The 19,330-nt window shown below is 38.6% G+C and overlaps 1 protein-coding gene and 1 long non-coding RNA gene across 9 annotated transcripts in view; both read left to right on the top strand.

Moving 5' to 3' along the window:
- The first annotated feature begins 467 nt into the window (after positions 1 to 467).
- GPHN (gephyrin) overlaps positions 468 to 19,330 on the top strand; it is a 271,280-nt gene continuing 252,417 nt past the window's right edge. For 7 of the 8 annotated variants that reach the window (XM_056492846.1, XM_056492841.1, XM_056492844.1 and 4 more), the window contains exon 1: positions 488 to 603. In XM_056492846.1, the coding sequence (XP_056348821.1) occupies positions 540 to 603 (64 nt within the window). In that variant the 5' untranslated portion in view covers positions 488 to 539. Of the gene's footprint in view, positions 604 to 19,330 lie in introns of all 8 variants that reach the window. The other variant, XM_056492839.1, reaches the window with a different exon arrangement.
- On the top strand, positions 4,612 to 7,104 carry LOC130253860 (uncharacterized). Its single transcript, XR_008840624.1, has 3 exons — positions 4,612 to 4,673; positions 5,484 to 5,590; positions 6,490 to 7,104. It is a non-coding gene; the product is annotated as an uncharacterized LOC130253860 (long non-coding RNA).

Below are 19,330 nucleotides of genomic sequence, written 5' to 3'. Positions count from 1 at the left end.
ACGGGTCCAAGTGCACCAGGGGAGGCTCGGGTTGGATGTCAGGAAGACACTTTTCACAGAACTGGAGATTAGACATTGGAATGAGCTGCCCAGGGAGGTGGTGCAGTCACCCTCCATGGAGGTGTTTAGGGAAAAACTGGATGTAGCTGTCAGTGCCCTGGTGTGCTTGCAAGGTTGGCCAGAGTTGAACTCGACGATCGCAGCGGTCTTTTCCAACCTAACCTAACCCGTGTTTCTGTGATTTCAGGCTAATCAGCAGCAGGGATCATTACCCCTTGCTCTCCGCCTTTCCCACTCCTCTCGGGAATTGAACAGCGCTCCTCAAGCGGGGATCCCGCGCTCGAACACTCGGCGCTCGCTCGGTGCTGCCTGCGCCGCGCGCACCGCGCTGGCCTCGCGCCCCCCGCCGTGCCCTGGCCCCGCCCCGCGCGGCCCCGCCCCGCGCGAGGCCCCGCCCCGCCGCCCCCGGCCCCGCCCCCTCTGCGCCCGCGCCGCTCCCGCGCCGCCCCCCCCCGGCAGTGCGGTGCTGCGCCGCGAACATGGCGTCGGAGGGGATGATCCTGACGAACCACGACCACCAGATCCGCGTCGGCGTCCTCACAGGTACCGGGCCGCGCCGGGCAGGGCGCCGGGTACGCGCGGGGGGCGGCCGCGGGCCGGTGCGCGCCTCAGGCCGCCCCGCGGGGTGCCCCGCCGGCCGTCTGTCTGTGCCGTGGCGGCGCCGCCGCCGCTGCGCAGGGAGCGCCCCTCCGCCGTGCGTGCGGTGCCCGAAGCCCGGAGCCGGGGTCGGGGCGTGGGGGCGGCGCTCCGGCCGCCGGCGGACGGCGTGAGCGGGGCCGGCCGGCGCCGGGCTGCGCTGCCGCAGGCGGGCGGGCGCCGCAGCCGCGGGGACTGACCCGGGGATAACCCGCGCGAAGGGGACGGAGCCCGCGGGTGGGCGAATGCCGGAGGGCATGGGGGGCCGGGAGCCGAGAATGCGAAGGCGCCGGAGAAGGGAGCCCGCGGCCGGCGCGGGCTGCGGGCCGGCAGGTGCCGGGCCTGCCTTCCCCGGCGGGAGGCGGCCTCAGCTCCCGGCCGCGGGGATGCCCGAGCGCGGCACGCTCCGCACGGCCGCTCCTTTGGGATGGCTCCTTCCCTTCCCCCTCCCGGCCTTTACTTTGGGAGGGGGTGGGTGGGGATGCTTGTGCCTGTGTGCTCTCTGTTGGCAGGGGGAGGAGGGCATTTATGATGCTGCCGCTCATAGCGCACGGATGATCCTTTAATAAACCGGTGGCACATGACCTGCGGTGGCTGCACAGAGGGGCTCCCGGAGCCGGCAGGGGTGTGACGGGCTGGGGGTTCCTTTGCCGAGCTCTTGGCGGGTGTCCCGGTGCCCCGCGGAGCTCGGCGCAGGAGCGGAGCCCCGGCCCCGAGGGCTTCCAGCGCGTACGGGCGGCAGCGCCGCTTCTGTGCGAGGAAGGGCGAGAGATTTTGGCGAAATTTTTAGGCGTCAAGCTCAGTAGGTTTCACCGGGAGCCTGGGAAGACATGACTGTTCATGGAAAGCAGCGTTGTGAGCTCGCTTAGGAGTAGGAGGATGCTTGGAGTGAAAGAGGAGACACTGATGGGAGAGGAGGCCTGGCGTTAACCCCGAAGTTACCTATCGGCGCTGGCGGTGTTGAGGCCGAGCGGCGCGCTCGGAGCGGCCCCAGCCCGCGGAGCCCCGGCGCTGTTCTCTGCCGGGTGCTGATCCCGCTGCCCGGAGCCGGGGGTGCGCCGAGGCTGGAGCCCTTCCCCTCCTTCCCTGCCTGGGAAGCGCTCGGCCGCAAGGTGATTGTGGCGATAAACCGCTAGAAAAGCGCGGAATGTACAAGTGGAAATCCTTAGCGTTGCTTTCAAATTCCAGGCAGTCAGATCCTTAATATGGGTACAGCGCGTTGGACCAGATGCAAAAGTCACATGGGGGGGTTTGTTCCCTTTGTTCCTGAAGGATAGGACATGCGTGCCACTACCAATTATTGTAAAAGTTAAAATGGGAAGGGAGTGCTAACAGAATGCTCTTTGCATATTTTGTACAACTTCATGTGTGTAACTTGGGTTATTATTTTCTTTTGATCAGAGAGTTGTAATAATTTTCACATGTAAGTGTTCCCAGAATGCACTACCAGGCACATATGGTGTTATAATAATTTAAATAACCGTTTAGTCTCTCAATAGGTTCAGATAATCTTTCAGAATACACTTATTTTGTACTGTAAGTCCTGTTTGATCATTGTTAACCTCTTTTAACTTTGTATCATAATTTGTAATTTCATTGAAAAGAGCTTCTAGTCTAATTTTAGTATTTTGTTTTTAGAGGAAAGCCAAGAGGCATAACCAAACAGATCAGTTTTCATTTTTTTCCATTTAGTGTAATTGTTTTGAATTCCAGGCTAAAAAATTTTGCAAATAGTTATTTTGCCATTTTGGTTTCTTATAGTTTTCCTAGACCCCTTTTTGTGTCTGTTTGTAAACATGAAATAAAATGTTATACAAATGTCATAGCATATATTTGGCCAGCCTTAGTATTTTCCTCTCCAGCATCTTCTTTAACCTGTGAGGAAGATATTTGTACTTTGGGGGATTTGGGAAACCCTAGCTATTTCTGCTGTTTCAGCTATGAAAAGACAGCAAATTAAAAAATGTACTCTTCTGAATTTTTCTCACAGAAATGAACTACTAATTGGTTCTTGAACTAATAATTGCTGCTATATGGAAGAATAAATGTAGAAATGAAAAGGTTAGGTATGTGAACTATTTTTTTCACATTTAGAATAGCTTAGTGACCAGAAATTAGATAATTAGCCTAACATTACTCCTTTAGCATTTCTAACTAAGATCATAGGCATATGTTTGTTTTCTTAGCAGTATATACAGTGGTCTTATCAGCACAGGCATACAGATTTATGCTCCTATTAGACATGGTATACACAGTTTAGAAAACAATCAGTACTGCACCTTATGGTCATATTCAGATGAAATTTAAATTTATTTAGGAAGGAGTGACTCTGTTGAATTAATTTGGAGTAAAGTTGTGTGTTTATTTTTAAATGAGGACACATGAAAATTTTTTGGGCACATTGTTATTCTTTTCTATTGTAGAGACTGAATGCACATGGCTCCAGAGTATATTGAGAGTGAGTAATGTTTGTCATAAAGCTTAGTTTCATTACATTGTTTTGTTTTGAGTAAGTTATTGTATTTAGTTTTGCTTGGTAGACCTCTGTGTTTGTTTATGTATTGCTAGTTTCCATCTAGAAACAAATGTATATTTTTTCCCTTGTGGCAAAATAGGACAGGTACGGTGGATTAGAGAAATAGAGCTCTTGGTTATTGTTTACTAAAGTAATTTAACCAGGTTCAAATGCAAATTTATGCAGAATGTAGCATCTTCTGGTTTTTTTACAAAAATTACTTTTTAACTTCTCTTATACCCAAACTGTGGAGGTCTTTTAGTCAAGAGTCAATGATAAGAATAGAGTCCATAATTAGGAAATTTTCTCAACATGAAAGAACTGTATTTATGAAATCAGGAAAAATACTTTGTGTATACAGAATCTATCGACTTGAAGATGACACACTTATTTTTGAGTCTCTGTGTAGAAAGTTGTAGAGTCAAGCTTCTTTACTGAAACAGGAGGAAATATACTGAAATATAACTGACTGATTACAAAACCGTGAAACTTGCAAGATAGAGGGTTATGTCTTATGCATGTAGGAAACCTCACTAGTTTGTGGATAGAAAATTGAATTCTAATCTTTGTCTTTTATCATTTCAAGACGTTTAATTTGTGAAGAGCGGAACTGCAGAAGTGTCATATTCAGCACCAGGGTTTAATGAAGTGTTCAGGTGAAAGATACTGGTCACTTAGGTTCCAAACCTAGGTTTTCCCTCTGCTGCCTTTGATATGTAGTGGAGGCACGTGAGCTACTGACATAGCTTCAGTATTATGTTACCATGAGGTAACTTTTATGGTAAAATACATTTTAAAAGGGCTATGATGCTATTAGATTGGGAGATTTTTGTGATGGAATAACAGGACTAACATGTCCAAAGCTTTGTCATTTAAGTGTTCTGGATATCTTCTTTTAAAAAGGAAACAGTCATATAGAAACAAGAAATATGGGGCAGATAAATGAAAAAGAGGAGAGATCTCCACATTTACAGTAAAGGTTGGTTTCTGTGCATGCTCTGTATGTACTGTTGTGCATCTCTGCTTCCTTAGTAAAATGCAAGTACGGAATTACTCTGGTTGCCCCTTGCAAGCCTTTCATGTTTGGGATATCTCTAACAGAACAGTTGTTAATCAGTTACCAGGGGTGTCAGGTTGCTGAACCTGGTGTACTAAGTACAGAATTTTGTAACATTGAAGTTGGCTGGAAAAGAAGAAAAACTGTGTGCTCTGGCCAGAGTTAAATCAATATTAGGTCATCCTTCACTGGTGATGGCATTGGTAGAAGTTATATAACCCGTGACCTTTCTTGTTTTGTCAGGGACTAAAGCAGACCCTTGACTGGAACCATCCAGAGAGTTCTGAATGATGTTGCTGTCTCCACTAGCCCAGTGGAAAAAAACAGACTCTGGTTGCTCCCATTTTGTTTTTTTTCCTCTCCATCCCCATTATCTTCTTATTTGCCTCTCTTGTTTTCTCTCTGGTAAGCATGTAATGTAGCTGGGCAAAACTCGAGGTTTTGTTACGTGTTTGTTTTTTTCATCATATTCATGATAAAAATTTGTCAGATTTTGAGTGGGCTAATCTCTTCATTCAGTTTGTCTGCTCTTGAGGCAGGTCTGTGAGAAAGTCATCACCAGACATAAAGACCATCTTCTGTCTTTGCTCCTCATTTTGTGCTATTTCTTCCTTATTTAGGAAAAGGCTCTCAGACTAACTTTTTTTTCAGGATAGTTTTACTGTGTTCAGTATTGCTTTAAAAGTGGTACAGCCTTTCCCTTTCATAAAGGGAGTATGGGGTTTAGGCATGTATTTCTTCAGATACATTGTTCTTCCTTTCTTCCTCTGTGTGAAGATTAAAACATTTTCAATGATAACTGTTGCTATAAGCTGACACAATAAAGCAGACAAATGTTTCTGAATGTGTAAGTCAGACCTTGATGTCCCCTTAACCAGGGAGTGTGAAAGATTACAGCGGTGTCTTTGTGTCTGAGACTCCTTGGTTGGTTGAAACGACTGTGGACATTGTGGGCATTGTGTCTGAATGTATCACTTTGAAGCAAGCTTTCTTCTGAGATGGTGAGGCCCTTATCTACTTGAGAACTGTGACCAAGGAGGTTGCCTGGGCAGAGCTGAAGTTTGGTGATATGAATGTTTTGTAAAAATTATCTTTGAGAAATGTGGGAAACAAAATACTTGGGGTATCACTATATGTTTGTCAGACTGTTTTAGAAGTATATAGGCTGTCTGTTTCCCAGCTAAAAAATCACATGCCTCTCTCCTATTTTATGAGGTACCTTCTCATTACTTTCTTCTAACTCTTCATTAATTGCAAGATCTCTTCATGATGGTGCTTCTGTTCATGCTTTAGAATTCATGGGAAACTTTCTTATAGCGGAGGTATGTGTGGGAGGGGGAGGACTGACACTAGGTTTGCTATGAGTTATTGTCAAATTGCCCTAATTACCTAAATTGAAGTTGCTTAGTGTTTTGTGATCTGACTTCTGTCCAGAATTACACCTTATTGGGCACTTATCTTCAAAACATAGATTAAAGGTGGTAGCTTCTCCTTGGAGTCTTAGAGAAATGCTTCCATTAAAACATTCTGGATTCTGAGTAACATTGATTTTCATCTTTCTCAACTGTAAGACTGTCGTAATGTTGAGTTTTTCCATAGAAACTAGATCTCCCTCTTTGCTGTTTGTAGCTGTATGTCTTCATGAAAGTGTTTTTTATTTTTACTTCTTATGTGGCTATGATGATGAACTTTAGTCTCCTGAACGTGATCAGTAAAATCGCCTCATTTCCTTTTTGTAGTCTAACTGTGCTTTACCTTTTAAACTTAAAGAGGAAGAAACTCCTTGCTTCCCCCCCCTCCCCTGCCCATTTGTTAGTGTACAGTGTGGAACAAAAATAGGTGGCTGAAATCTCTCTGATACAGTAGACTCTTGTCCTTACATGTTAAGTTGCTTGCTGCAGTACTGTTTCTTTTGAATAGGATGAAGTAGAAACTCTGAAATTTAAAAATAGAGATTAAAACTTACATATATAGATGGGAAATAATACCTATTTGCATAAGAAATGGCCATTAATTTGGAGGTTTATGTGTTTTTATCTATCAGGGGTAAGAAGCCTTGTGTACTCAGTGTTTCTTGATTTGGAGTTATCCAAATACAGTTGAAAGACTTCCATCTTCACCCACGCTCCATGTCTGTGGTTCATATTTAGCAGCACAGAGCATACCCATTGCAGAATGTTTTCATTTACTTTTCTACGTTTATATTTGTCTTCTTTTCCAGTACTGCAGGAAAACCTTCCATGTTATTTACCTGAAAAATAATGATTGTGAATTTCACGAGGATCGGCTTAGTTCTGGGATAACCTTTAGTTGGTCTGCTGGCTTCATTACTTGGACAGTAACAGAATATGTGATCATCAGGCTATGTTTGGGAGAGTCTAGCATAAAAAATTCTGGTACACAGACACAGAATTCCACCTTTAATGTTGATTTAGCCATAGCTACCTGGATTTTTTTGTAGGTAAGCAAGTATAGATTATGTTGTCTGCGATTTGTGAGATTGTTATGCAACAAGAGGACATGATAACTAAAAATGAGAATAAATTTTAGTTCTTGTTGGATACTTATAATGTTTTGAAATGTGGATTAAATAAAAGAGATCATTTACATTCTGTTCATATATGTAGATGCAGTATGCAACTCTGCACTTCTTACACTGAAATGATGTTATATTTGTAGTGTTGTGTATGACAGAGTTCTTGAAAATTTAACAGAATTCTTGAAAAAGTTGTCCTTGATGAACAGGAGGGTAATAACCATAAGGGATATGGGCAGGTAGCAGCCTTTTTCCTGTGGGATGTTTCTGATCAGTAAAAAAAAAAAAAGCATAGCCTTTTGGTTATTTTATTTTATTTTATTTTATTTTATTTTATTTTATTTTATTTTATTTTATTTTATTTTATTTTATTTTATTTTATTTTATTTTATTTTATTTTATTTTATTTTATTTTATCACAATACAATTGAAAAAATAAGTTAAAATTTAAAAAGAACTTTTAATTGCATTAAAAAGTGCTTGGGAAAAGTAGACTTAATTAGGCAATTATCTTAGAAAATTTCATTTTGCAAGTAAGAGATTTGTATATGATGTTTCGTTTCCTTGTTTTGTTTTCAAACTAATTTACTGAGGCCTATTTTATGCCTAACTTGTCAAGTAAAAATTAGCATAAACCCTTAAGAATAATCTTCTGTGTACGTTTTGCAAAACCCTGCAAAACAGGGCTCCATCCTACTGTTGCAATGTGAGTGAATGATGTTTTATAAGGAATAAATTCCTTATACTGTGAGATAAACAACAGGACTTCCACTGTCTGACTTAAATGGTTAGGGAATAGCTTTGCATAACAAAACCTATTTTTAAGCAGTAAAATGGTTTTTTGATATATACCATGACCTTCAAGAACTGACTCAACATTAATTTAGCTTTATATATGAGTTACCTAGAACTGTAATTTTAATAATTCCAGATGTATTATGACATTTCATTATGTATTCAACATACAGATTGTGTAAGTATGCCCATGAAATAAAAAGATGAATAATTGCTTATGTACTTACAACTGTAGAAATGCATATTTCTACTTTTTCCTTTTTTAATTAAATCATTTCACTTATTATGTAGTAAAGTGAAGGAAGTGAAGCAGCAGAATACACTTGGGCTTTGAACTATCAATTTTTTGTGTGTTTTTAGTACTTACTGTGTGGTTATGAAATTGTTAGTTTTCTTCATGTCTTATATATTGTAGGGAATTTATGTGGAATATTTTTCCTTTAAAAAATCTTTCATGCATGTAAAATTTGTTGGTTTTCCTGACTATTGTGTGTGACTTTTGAGATCTAAAAGTGGGAAGTAGAAATTAAAGTATGTGTTGAATTATATGGTGTGATTTTGTTTGGGTTTGTGTTTTTTGTTTGGTTTATTTTCCCCAGGTATTATAATTTGGATTTGTTGGGGGGGTGGGATTATTGTTCCTTTTTTTTTTTTAATTTGGATGTATGCTGGAATAGATTTAAATTCATACTGAAATCTAGGAAGTAAGTTGTTTATTCAGAATCATTTTGTGGGAAGTTATATGGATGAAAAATAATACACTTTCTTTGGAAGTTAAAATGAATTGCAGTAAAGTGTCTTGCAGATCTGACTCAGAAGGGAAAGACCTTTAGGACCTCTACAAATGATGGTTGTCATTAAAAAAAGGAAATTCCCTTTATTCTTATCAAGCTGCTTTTGATGCCATGAGATGGGCTACTTAGGAAGGAATTGATAACAAGACCTGAGGTGAAGTCTGTGAAGTCTTAATCCAATAATTCTTGAAGAAATAGGGAATATGATACTATTTAGGAATTCTGCAAACCAACACACTTCTACACTGGTACAGTTCTCATGAGATGGCAGTCTGATTGGGCAAGTATTCATCCTTCTACTTGGTATATGCAAATCCTGTCCTAGAAAAGTGTGTGTGGCAGTACAGTTCTGGAAGAAGATGATTTCCAGGTATTCAAAAAGATATAACATAGTTTCCTACTGACACAGTTCTTTCATATGATCTATGAGTAGTGACATAGCAGTGTAGATGGTGAGAAACCAAAGGCTTACTCTGAATTCCCTGTCAGAAACCACTGTGCCAAAAATTTGGGAGAAAGCAGCAAGATGCCTAAAGTAAGTACCAATCTGGTGGGACAAATGCTTGTTGTCTCCAGGAAAAAAAAAACCCTAAGATTGAAGGGAATACCTACTTCTCCTTTCCTCTTTTTTTTAGCCTAATTTCTCTCATTAGTTGTGTGAATACTCAAGGCAAGACATTAAAGAAGCCTACAGCAAATCATGGCTCCTTAAAATCAACTTCCTTCAGGAAATGAGCTGTAGGTTAAGCATAGCGAGGAAAAAAGTTGTGAAACACCTTTAAAGGAGAGTGCAGGGACAAAGTGCTTCTGTAGATAATACACACAAAGCTCCAGGGATGCTGAGATAAAGTTGCAACAAGTGTTCCTATGTGTGTAGCTCCTGCTGATTAAAACTTTGTCATTGCTGGTATACTCTGATTTAAGACTTAAAAAAAAAAAAAAAAAAAAAAAAAAAAAAAAAAAGAGAAAAAAAAAAAAGAAAAAAAAAGAGAGTATTATAAAATGAATAGTATATAAAATGGAGGTTTTGAAGAATATTTTTGCAGTCTGCAGGTTTTTCTCTTGTTTATATGATGTCCTGAAAGAATTCCTTCTTAGATAGTTACTCTAATGGCATTCCTTTCCCTTGATAGATGTAGTAAATCAGTGTGGTGTAACTTCATAGCTACTGGATTTAGCTGAATCTAATTCTAGTTTTTGCAAAATGTACTTGGTGGTAGGCTTTTTTAATGATTGCTGTAATCAAGCAGACTGAAAATCTTCAGAGGGAATTTCTTTTCCTCCTAACCTTCTGTTACAAGAGATTTCAAACCCTTCTGGTCATGCAGACATTTATTATGACATTAATTTAACAAAATAAAGAAAAAAAAAAAAAAACCAGTAAAAGATATGTAGAATAAACCAGGAGACTGAGGAGGATTTTGATAGTTTTGAGAGAAATCTCATAACTTTTTCAAGTAAGTGTGACTATAGGGTAGTGCTGTATGACATAATTCTTTGGAAAGGAGGCAAGGCACAGAGCTTTAAAAATTTGGGAATGATCATGTTAGTAAGATGTATGTGGTTCGAGTTGGGTATATTTGTTCCCGAATCTGATGTTTCAGAACCTAATGTTATTCTGATACCTATTTTTTAGGAATATTCTCTGTTCCACAGTAGGAAGGTAAGCTTTCAAGCCTTAAGGTCTGATCTTGTAGGTAAATTCCAGCATGGTAGGATTTATAGCTGTTACCGGTCTCTACAATGGACCTTCTTATCTGAGTGAGACTCAGGCTTTTTTCCTAAGCATCAAAAATCAAAATGGAAACTCTAAAGTTCATGTTAAAAGCAACTGCTGAAAAAAGCAACTGATGAAGCATTTCCTGTGATTGTTAAACTTCAAGGAAGCTCACCTGCCTGTTCATATTTCTTTATTCCAAAGGATATAGCTCTAGTTTATGCACAATGGTTTCAGTACATGACTTTTCTCTTTGGCTTGGCAGTTGATCAAAGAGAATTAGAGAAAATACTAGTTGTCATTTCATCATTGTTATGCCAGAAAAGGGTTCAAGTAGACTTTCTGTGAGTGCTTTGATGAACAGAACATCTTTCTGGAGAAGCCATCTGAGGCAAATTTCTGTATAGCATTAAACTGGGACATCATGGATTATCTTTAATATTAGAAAAATCTTTTAATTCCTTGATAGCATGTCTTGTATTCCATTATTGTTATGTGTAAGTTGCTGTGAGGACTCATCAAATCATAAGGGAGATTTTAGATGTGAAATAGTAATCTTTTTCAGTATTTCTTACCAGAATAGTAGCAGCTTTTAGTATATTCCAGAATAATTTTAGCAGGTCTTCACATTCAGATTATTCCTAGGAACCTTTTTCTGCACTGAACAAACACCTGCTAAAAATGTTCTACCTGTACTTCAGCCTCCAGAAAGTAAATTCAGCTGTGATATGAAAAGTATGCTGAGGAAAACTACTTTAAAATGAATGGTTGAGATCTTATTAGCATCTAGAAAGTAGCTAATGATTAGGGCACATTCAGGAGCTTTTTCAATGTGTTAGATGTTGGGAAAACATCAGCCTGGAGCCATTTGAGGCAATAGTAAAAGATATATTCTAATTCCTTCAAAGTATAAATTTAAACTTAATACCCCCTAGATGTTGACATTCCAACTAGCAACCATTGCAGAAAAAAACCTCTGACAGATGCAGAAATTTCCTATGTTTGGATAATTAGATGCTCTCTCAATTCTTCAATGATAAGTACAATTTAAAAAAAAAAAGTTTTGTGCTGTACCTGTGTGAGTATTTTGACTGTCATTCAGTAGGTTAATTTACCTTTTGTGATTTCACTCAACATAAGTAAAGTCTTTGATACCAAGGACTGCTGCTTTAGAGAAACAGATCTTAGTACTGGGGGCTTCACCTGCAGACTGTTGAAGGTGTTTTGCCTCACACTAGCTCAGAACTCATGGGGTGACCTCAGTAATTGTTGGAGTGCATTAGGTGCACTTGTGGAGTGCATCTCATTTAGTTTTGTCCAAAGTGAATTCTGCATTCATACTTTGATTCTTCTCTGCAGTGTGAACCAGTGTGGTGACTGGGGACTCTCAGGAGACAGCTTAAAAGCCACATTCTTGAACCAAGCACAAAAAACTACTATAGACACACTGTTGTTTCTTGCCTCCATGGGGTTGTGTGTGCCTCTTAAAATTCTTGTGCATGCACAGTGGGCAGCAATAAGGAGACCTTCCTAGAAATGGAAGGTGACCAGGTGGATACTGGCTCTTGAGCTGCTCTTGTGCAATTTGTGGTGATGTAGGTGAGGGCATAACCTTTGAATATTTGGATACTCTAGCGAAAGTGAGATGTCTTTTGTTAAATAGCCTTGAAATGACTCTTAACTAAAGATAGCCCAAAGTAAAGGTTAGTAGTATGTAAAAGTATTTCAAAAGTCCAAAACTATCTGTAAAATTACAAATTTTTATAAGCTATAGCTGAGGAAATGACAGAAGATGCATGTTTAAAGCAATCCTTAGTTTGAACAGCCTTCCTTGTAGCTATCTGACTTGTCTCTTAGGAAGATACATGCAGCATCTTTTCAGGGATTTTATCTTTCTGCATTCACTACATCTCAAGGTGAGTTACTGAGACAATTTTCTTCTGGTGTACCATGCAGTCTGGTATAAGTGGCCACTGCTTTAGAACCCAACAGGACTCTGTCCAGGTTTAATCTTGGGCATGATTCTATCACCCCTCTTCTTGTTCACTGCCATGCTGTGCTGGCATAACCTGTTGTGTGGTTGTGCAGGCAGGGAACTGAAACAGCTGAAAATTACCCTGCCAAAAAAGGATCCTTTCGAGCTGAATCAGTTGTGTGATCTGGTTCAGCACTGAGCTCTGCAGATTTCTGCTCCTGTAGGTGAATGGTGAACAAGGCTGGCAATTTTTTATTTCTGCTATCAGCTTTTTTCAATTCTATTCTGTCTTACTTCTGCCATTTTTTTTTATTCTGTGCAAAACAAACTTAACTGGCTAACCTAGTGGAAAACTGCTCTTCTTTTGAGAAATTGCAGCCAGGGCAAACTGAATCAACTTGGCAAGGGACCTCAGGAGTGCCAGTTTGAGGGAGGAGTTGGATTGTGCAGGTGGGATAGGTAAAGGTGGGAGGTAGGACTTCTATTTTCTCAACACAGCTCAAACAGATGTAATCATGTTCTAATTTTGTGTAATTCATTGTATCAATTGCAAAGGTAGTCTTGACACTCCTTTATCTGGCTGTGTTGCCTCCTTTCCTCCAACTTTGCTTTGTCAGGCCAGTGTTCTTCTGGTGGTATTTACTAGCTTGTCCTCATGGATGAGCAAAGACACTGCCTCTGCTCAATAAATAGCTGTAAAAAAATATGAGGAAGGGAGGAATTTGCCTAATAAAGGACATTTTTTTGAGGAGAGGTTAAGTCAAGATGTATTTTTCCATTTTTTATGTAAAGATCTTTGATTCATGTAGTGAATATGAAGGCTGCACTAGGCATTTGTGCTTAGCAAAGAGCTGAACATCTGAGAACTTGCATGGTAGGTATCTAGAAAAGCTGAACATTAGATTTCTGCAGTGTTAAATTCGGGAAAAGGTGAACATTATGTTACACATTTACAGGCACATAAGGTTACTTTATGAATGTATTAATTTTTTAGTAGTCAAAATGTCTAACATTTAGTTTTTCTAACTTATTATCTTGACTGTAGTATGCCTGGCAGAACTAATTTGAAGACTATATGCATATAATTAATATACATACACACATAAAGATTTATTACAGTGTATATCAATAATTTTTAAAAAAAGAAAAGGGACACATTTTGCCAGGTCTGATTTCCCTTTTGCTTGAGGGATTTCTTTGGCACCATTCAATCTGTCATCTTAGTTGCACTCAGTACAGTTTTTCTAAGTGTATCTCTAGCTCAGTCTAGCTATTATGGTAACTTTGAGGCTGCTGGTCTGGTGTGTACTAAATGGCAAATGATGTGCCACTGACTTATTTTTCTTCTGTTGGACATCTTTCTGTATACCAACTATTTAAAACATCTGAATGCAAATCATCATGTAATTTCACTTCTACCCTGCATGCCTTCTTGTTGATGTGAACAGAGCTGTTATTTTCTCTTGAGTGGACTGTTATCCATGTAATTGATGGAGGTAACTGGGACAGTCAGTCAAAGGCATCAGCTATTTGGGTAAGTCAGGCTTTGACATTCTTGATATTTCATTAAAATAGGGGAGGGATTGGGGTGAAGATGAAGATAGATAATTAGTTGTATAATTGTGGTCAGTGGACCATTTGCACTTATTTAAGTCTTTAAGTGCATCTCAGAAGCCTGCTGGTCCATGCATTTGTCTAATACTGTGTGTTTTCATGGTCTCCATGGCTACTAATTATGCACAGACCATGGTTTTGGTATCAAAACACAGTGTTTCGAGATAAAGGTGGCTAGTTAAACTGAGTTTTGTAAATTGCAAATGTAAGTAACATCTTCAGTATTGAGGTACATCTATAGTAGAAGTGTGATTTTTGAAATAGCAGAAAATACTGAAATGCAGTAGTCACTGTCAAAGCAGTCATGACATAGTTTTGCTAGAAAAAAGTTAAGGATTAATAATAAAAATTGAATTTTACAGGAAATGTGAGAAAAAGAAACTATAGAAGGAATTGATAACCACATTATGTAAAGCCAAAACAGTATAAAGGACAGCTTCTAGCAAATAATGTAGAGACCGAGGTTATACAAATGAGGTATAAAGGCTGTTAATGGACAGCAGACAAGCTCAACAGAGGAAAGATTTGTGTGCTTAAGGATTATGCATCTGTAGGTATGTGCAAACATCCTGTTGACTAGACAAGCTTAACAAGAGCAAAATTGGGAAATTGTTTTTATGAGAAGAATTGAGTAATAAACTAAATATACTAGATATTTATAATCCAAATAGCCTCTCCTTAAAAATCCCTCACTGAGCCTTATTCAAAGCTGACAAGTATTGAATCTTTTAGCAATTCCTTATGACTTCGTTTTTTACTTCATTGTATTAATGGTGAAATTAATCCCACCTTGAGCTCTCATCTGTCCATGAGCTCTCATTTGTCCCAGCAAAATGATTCCTATATATGAATGTGAACTGATCCAGATGATAGTATTTTGCCAAGCCAGCTTTCAGTGAATTTCTTTCAGTTTACTATGAGTAAATGCTTGTGCCCACACAGTAGAGAAGGGAACAAGTTGCTGCCAGGGTAAAGAAAGTGGGTTTTTTTTTCTTTTGCTAATAATGCATGAGAAAAACTGATCTTTTGCCAAGACATTAGTGGCCCATGTATTTGGGGAGAATACTGTTGCCAGGCCTTCAAAACTTGTATTTTTAATGTAGTGCACTTTTATGAAACTCAGAAGTTCCATTCTTTGGAAAGATTGCATGGATATGATTATGCTTGATAGCCTTGTGCACCACCCATTGACCATGGGTTTCAATTTCAGAGTCAGTGACCTGAGGCTATGTATAGTGCTCCAAAACTCAATTACCAGTCATTCACTTCATCATGCTCACAAAAGCATATGCTGTTTGTGTGTCTGTAGGATATTTCTCCTTTTTTTGGATACTAAATGATCAGCTTCCTGCTTTTGAAGTAATTCAAATCACCTGCTACTTCAGGTGATGTCTGCTTGATCTGTGAATCTGCTCCTGCTTTACTGATGTCTCATCTTCCTTCAGGAGACCATTAGATTCTGTGTATTTTAATTACTTTTCTTTATTAACCTGTAAACAATTACTGGATATTTGTTGAGGTTTCAGAATTTAATTATAGTTCTATTGCAAGTGATTAAAAAAAAAGTTTTGAAAAAAGTTGAGTGGGAAAGTACTCACAAGAGTTTCAGCCATTCCTTTTCCCCCTTAATCTCTTCACCATGGAGAAGATGCTTGAAAATACTACTTGCTAATGCCTGCTTGAGAATAAAGCATTAAAACCCTTCACTTTTCTTTAAAAACATTGGAAGATAAAGATGTCAGACCAACAGATTCCTTTGCCGTTATTTTCTTCCATGTCTGACTTTTCATCTTTGTGTTGGTGTAGATTGTGCTGGCTAAATACTGGAAATGGATTTTTAGTGCTTTTCTGCTATTTTTTGCATTGAAAAGACTTTTCAGTTTCAGTTATTTCTGTTCTTGTGCAAGTTTTATTCTTTTGTGAATTGGCAGAGGCATACTTCCTTTGGGTCTGACTGTAATATCTTTTGTTGCCTGTAACATGACAAGTTGCACTGAAATCTTTCTCAGCAGTGTTGTTTTCCTGTTTATTTTTTTTTTTTCCTTTGGATGTATATGTCTTGATACAGAGTATGTTGATCAAATACATTGTATATCTCATTCAGATTATTTTTGGTGTTAGATGAAAAAGTCGACCTCTTGAATGCAACTAGATGGAGGGTTTTCTTACAGAATTTCTACTAAGTGTGAAGTGCTTCTTTTCTTGGAACTTTTTTATTTGTACCTGCTTTGATTGACATCTGGAATCTCAGGGTTGCATTGTCGGGTTATCAGGTCAACAGCTGTAATTACCTTTGTTTTCTCATTTCTTTCTTACTTTTTTTTCCCTTAAATCTGACAGATGAAAAGGCATTTCTTCCACTTTGCATCATATTTCTGAACGACTTCTTAGGTAACTCCATGAAAGGCTTTTCCCATAGTCCATCTTTCTAACTATTAGCATAGTTTTGAGAAGAATGTGTTTTCTGTCTATAATTGCTTGTAAATATTGCCACTTTCGACCATGGTTGTTTCTTTCAAGACTTCTTTTTTTTTTTTTCCTGTGTTTCTTTCATTTTGCAGCCAGTGGTCTTTCTAGTAGTCTGTTGTCCAGGAGGATATATCTGGAGAATGTACTGCTTTTATGCAGTACAAAGGAAGTAATTGAAAAAAATTACTGAAGGATATTTTGGGTGGGTTGACCCCATGCAGCAGCTGAGCCTCCACCCAGAGGCTTACTCACTGCCTCCAAGCAGGATGAGGGACAGAATTAGGAAAGCAAAAGTGTGGAAACTTATCAGTTGAGATAAAGGCTGTTTAATAAGGGAGGGAAAGGTGTGTGCCTTACTGAGATCAAGCTAGGCAATATCCACTGCTTTCCATTTACCAAACCATTCATCTCCTTGTAGAAAGTTGATTTTGTTAGGCTGATCTCTCTGTTCTGCTGCATTTTTTTTCCTACCTGTTTGCCAGACAGGTAGAAAAGTCCAATTTTCCTTTGTATGTGGCCTTCTACCAGACAAAAAGCACCAATAAGAAATTTTACAGCTTGTTTTGCAAATCTGTCTGCCCCTTTTGTTCAGGAATACAGCAATTAATTTATAGATCAGTGCAAGGAAGCAATGCCCCACTGTATGGCTTTGCCATCTGGTACACATGCTGTAGGATGAAGAAAGACTTTTATGAACATTTGTCTGTTTACATTGTTGGCTGATGGCTTTTCTACAATTGGTGAGTAGCATTTTTAGTTTTCTCATGTGTTAGCTTTTTGTAGTTGCTGAAAAAGCTCAGTGATTGATCTCCTTTTGTTATCCCTTCAATGGAATCAGAAATGGAAATTCAGCTTCCATACTTTCAAGGAGTTTCCTTCATAAGGAAAATAAAAAGTATACATTCTAACTGTAAGTTCCATTTAAGTCAATATGTTTGCAATGTTCCCCTGGGCTGTTACACAGCTATCTAATGTCAATTACTGTGCACTGATGATACATCTTAAGATACAAACTGTTTTTTTAAAATTTTGTATGTGAATGTAATTGACGAAAATCCTTGCATTTGAGTGAGGATGCGGTTTAAAGCTATTTAAAGTTCATAGCTTAACACAGTTCTGTGATTTATTCTATATTAGATGCAATTTCAAATACTAGGTTGTCACTGATAACATTATTCACTGTGCATTAAGTTCTTTGTGCCAAAATGCATTACTTTTTATTTATACATCATGCAGATTTCTTTTATTTACATAAGTATTTTGCAAATGCTGAGGTAAAGAAGTAGTCTTGAAACTTATATGCTACATAGGCTACATGCTAAAAAAGGAGTTTTTAAGTCTCTGAGGGTAAGAACCAGCACTAAACTGATATGCAGGGTCCTGAAATAAACATGGATTCTTGTATTAGCTTGGATTCACTCATAATTTACTTTGGTTACTCTAGCCTGACTTTTGAAATATTGCTTACAAGGTAAAAATCACTTGTTGGTTATTTAAGAATTTCAAGAATATTAGTATAATGTAATATATGATTCAAGACATCCCTAGAGGACACAGTCAATTTGAGTATTAAATGAGATGTCATTTATTAAATATGTATATAACAGTCTCTGCATCCAGGGCCTGCATATCATTTATAAAAACAAAATTTAGCAGTTGAGAGATACTCTTAGAACATACATGATACTTTTAGTTCAGTTCAGTTTTTCTGTTTTGAAAGAAAGTGAGTATTTTATTAGAATTTTTCTATGCTTAAATATGATTTCTTACTAAGCCTTTCCATATCAGGTAGCCAAGATCAGATGTCTCAAAAGCATTACTTGGACACAGCTTTGTTCTTGGACTTACTCTTTTTAGTTCCTCATTTTTTGAACAGAATACTTTTGTACATTTGTTAGCCAAATAGCTAAAATTCTTCTCAAACAGTTTGTATACCCTGTTTTAAACGAGCACCCATATGAACTCAGTAGTCTGTTCAAATTATCTGATTCAGAGAATTATAACCTGTGTATTAGAATTGCATAATGTATGCTTTTGTTGTATACTTCACTCTAAGAGAGTCAGTAGGCTTTGGATTTTCCCTCAATGTCTGTCATATTATCAAAGCTTCACCTTTCTGGATGAGGCCTAAAGTGCAGCCATTAAACTAAAGGGAAGACATGATATTTAAAAAGAGTATTGTAAAAGTAATAATTATATATTTCTTTGATAGCTAAGGTTTGCAAACATCTTAATTAACTGAGGCACTACTAGGCTACTGGAAATGACATACATGGAATGATACATTTTGCCTTCCACTTACAACTGAGTGTTTACTTCTGACTGTATCTGTTCATGCTCCAGGGATAACAATTTGAGATGGGAAGCTGAAGAAGCTCCAGTAAGTTTTAGCTTAATGTGGTACTCAAAAGCATATAAAAGTTTCTAAAAAGATGAACAAACATTTCACAATTAATTTATCATATTGATCAACCTATGTGAACATTACCTTTCTTATGTGTCTTAAGGGTGGGCTGAAGATTTTTGAATGAAGACAAACAAAAAAATAGTACATGATCCAAAAGATGCAAGTTGCGAAAATAAAAAAACAGAAAAAAGAAAAGAAGATAGGAGGGAAAGCTGCAGTTGACACAAGAAGGTGGTTAGTGTTAACATATAGTGTGATGATGGATGGCAGGGGCAGAGGAGGGTGTTAAGTCATTGTTTTAGACTTGTGAGCTGCATTTACTAGAGTTTGTGTGTTCCCTGAGCAGAGAATATTGTGTTGATCCAGTAATTTGGGGATATTTTGGTTGCTCCTGGGAATGGTGTATTAAAAGTAGAAGCAGCTTTAAATATTCTTTAAAATTGAATGCATTGCCTTTATTTTCTCTGTGGAGCATGCTATTAGGAGCTATATCCCTAGCTACACACTTGTGAAATTAAAAAAAGCTTCATGGCTGGAAGGGTGCCCAAATTCTGAGAAATCTTGTCTTTCTGAAGAGAGAGATAAATAGTCAATCAAAACCAGGTATCTGTAACACTTTGTAGTTTAGATCAAAGAGAGATGTGGTGAGTTTTCAGTATCTTAAACTTTAGTAGTTTGGACCATGCAGTGGGAGGGAAGAGAGCAAGGTTCAGATATTTGGATTTTGAACTATCGTTGAATTTTCTTTTCCTGTT

Source organism: Oenanthe melanoleuca, chromosome 5 (assembly GCF_029582105.1).
Source record: "Oenanthe melanoleuca isolate GR-GAL-2019-014 chromosome 5, OMel1.0, whole genome shotgun sequence".
In the NCBI taxonomy this organism is placed as follows: domain Eukaryota; kingdom Metazoa; phylum Chordata; class Aves; order Passeriformes; family Muscicapidae; genus Oenanthe; species Oenanthe melanoleuca.
Note: the sequence above shows the minus strand (reverse complement) of the source record. Positions and strands in the feature narration are given on the sequence as shown.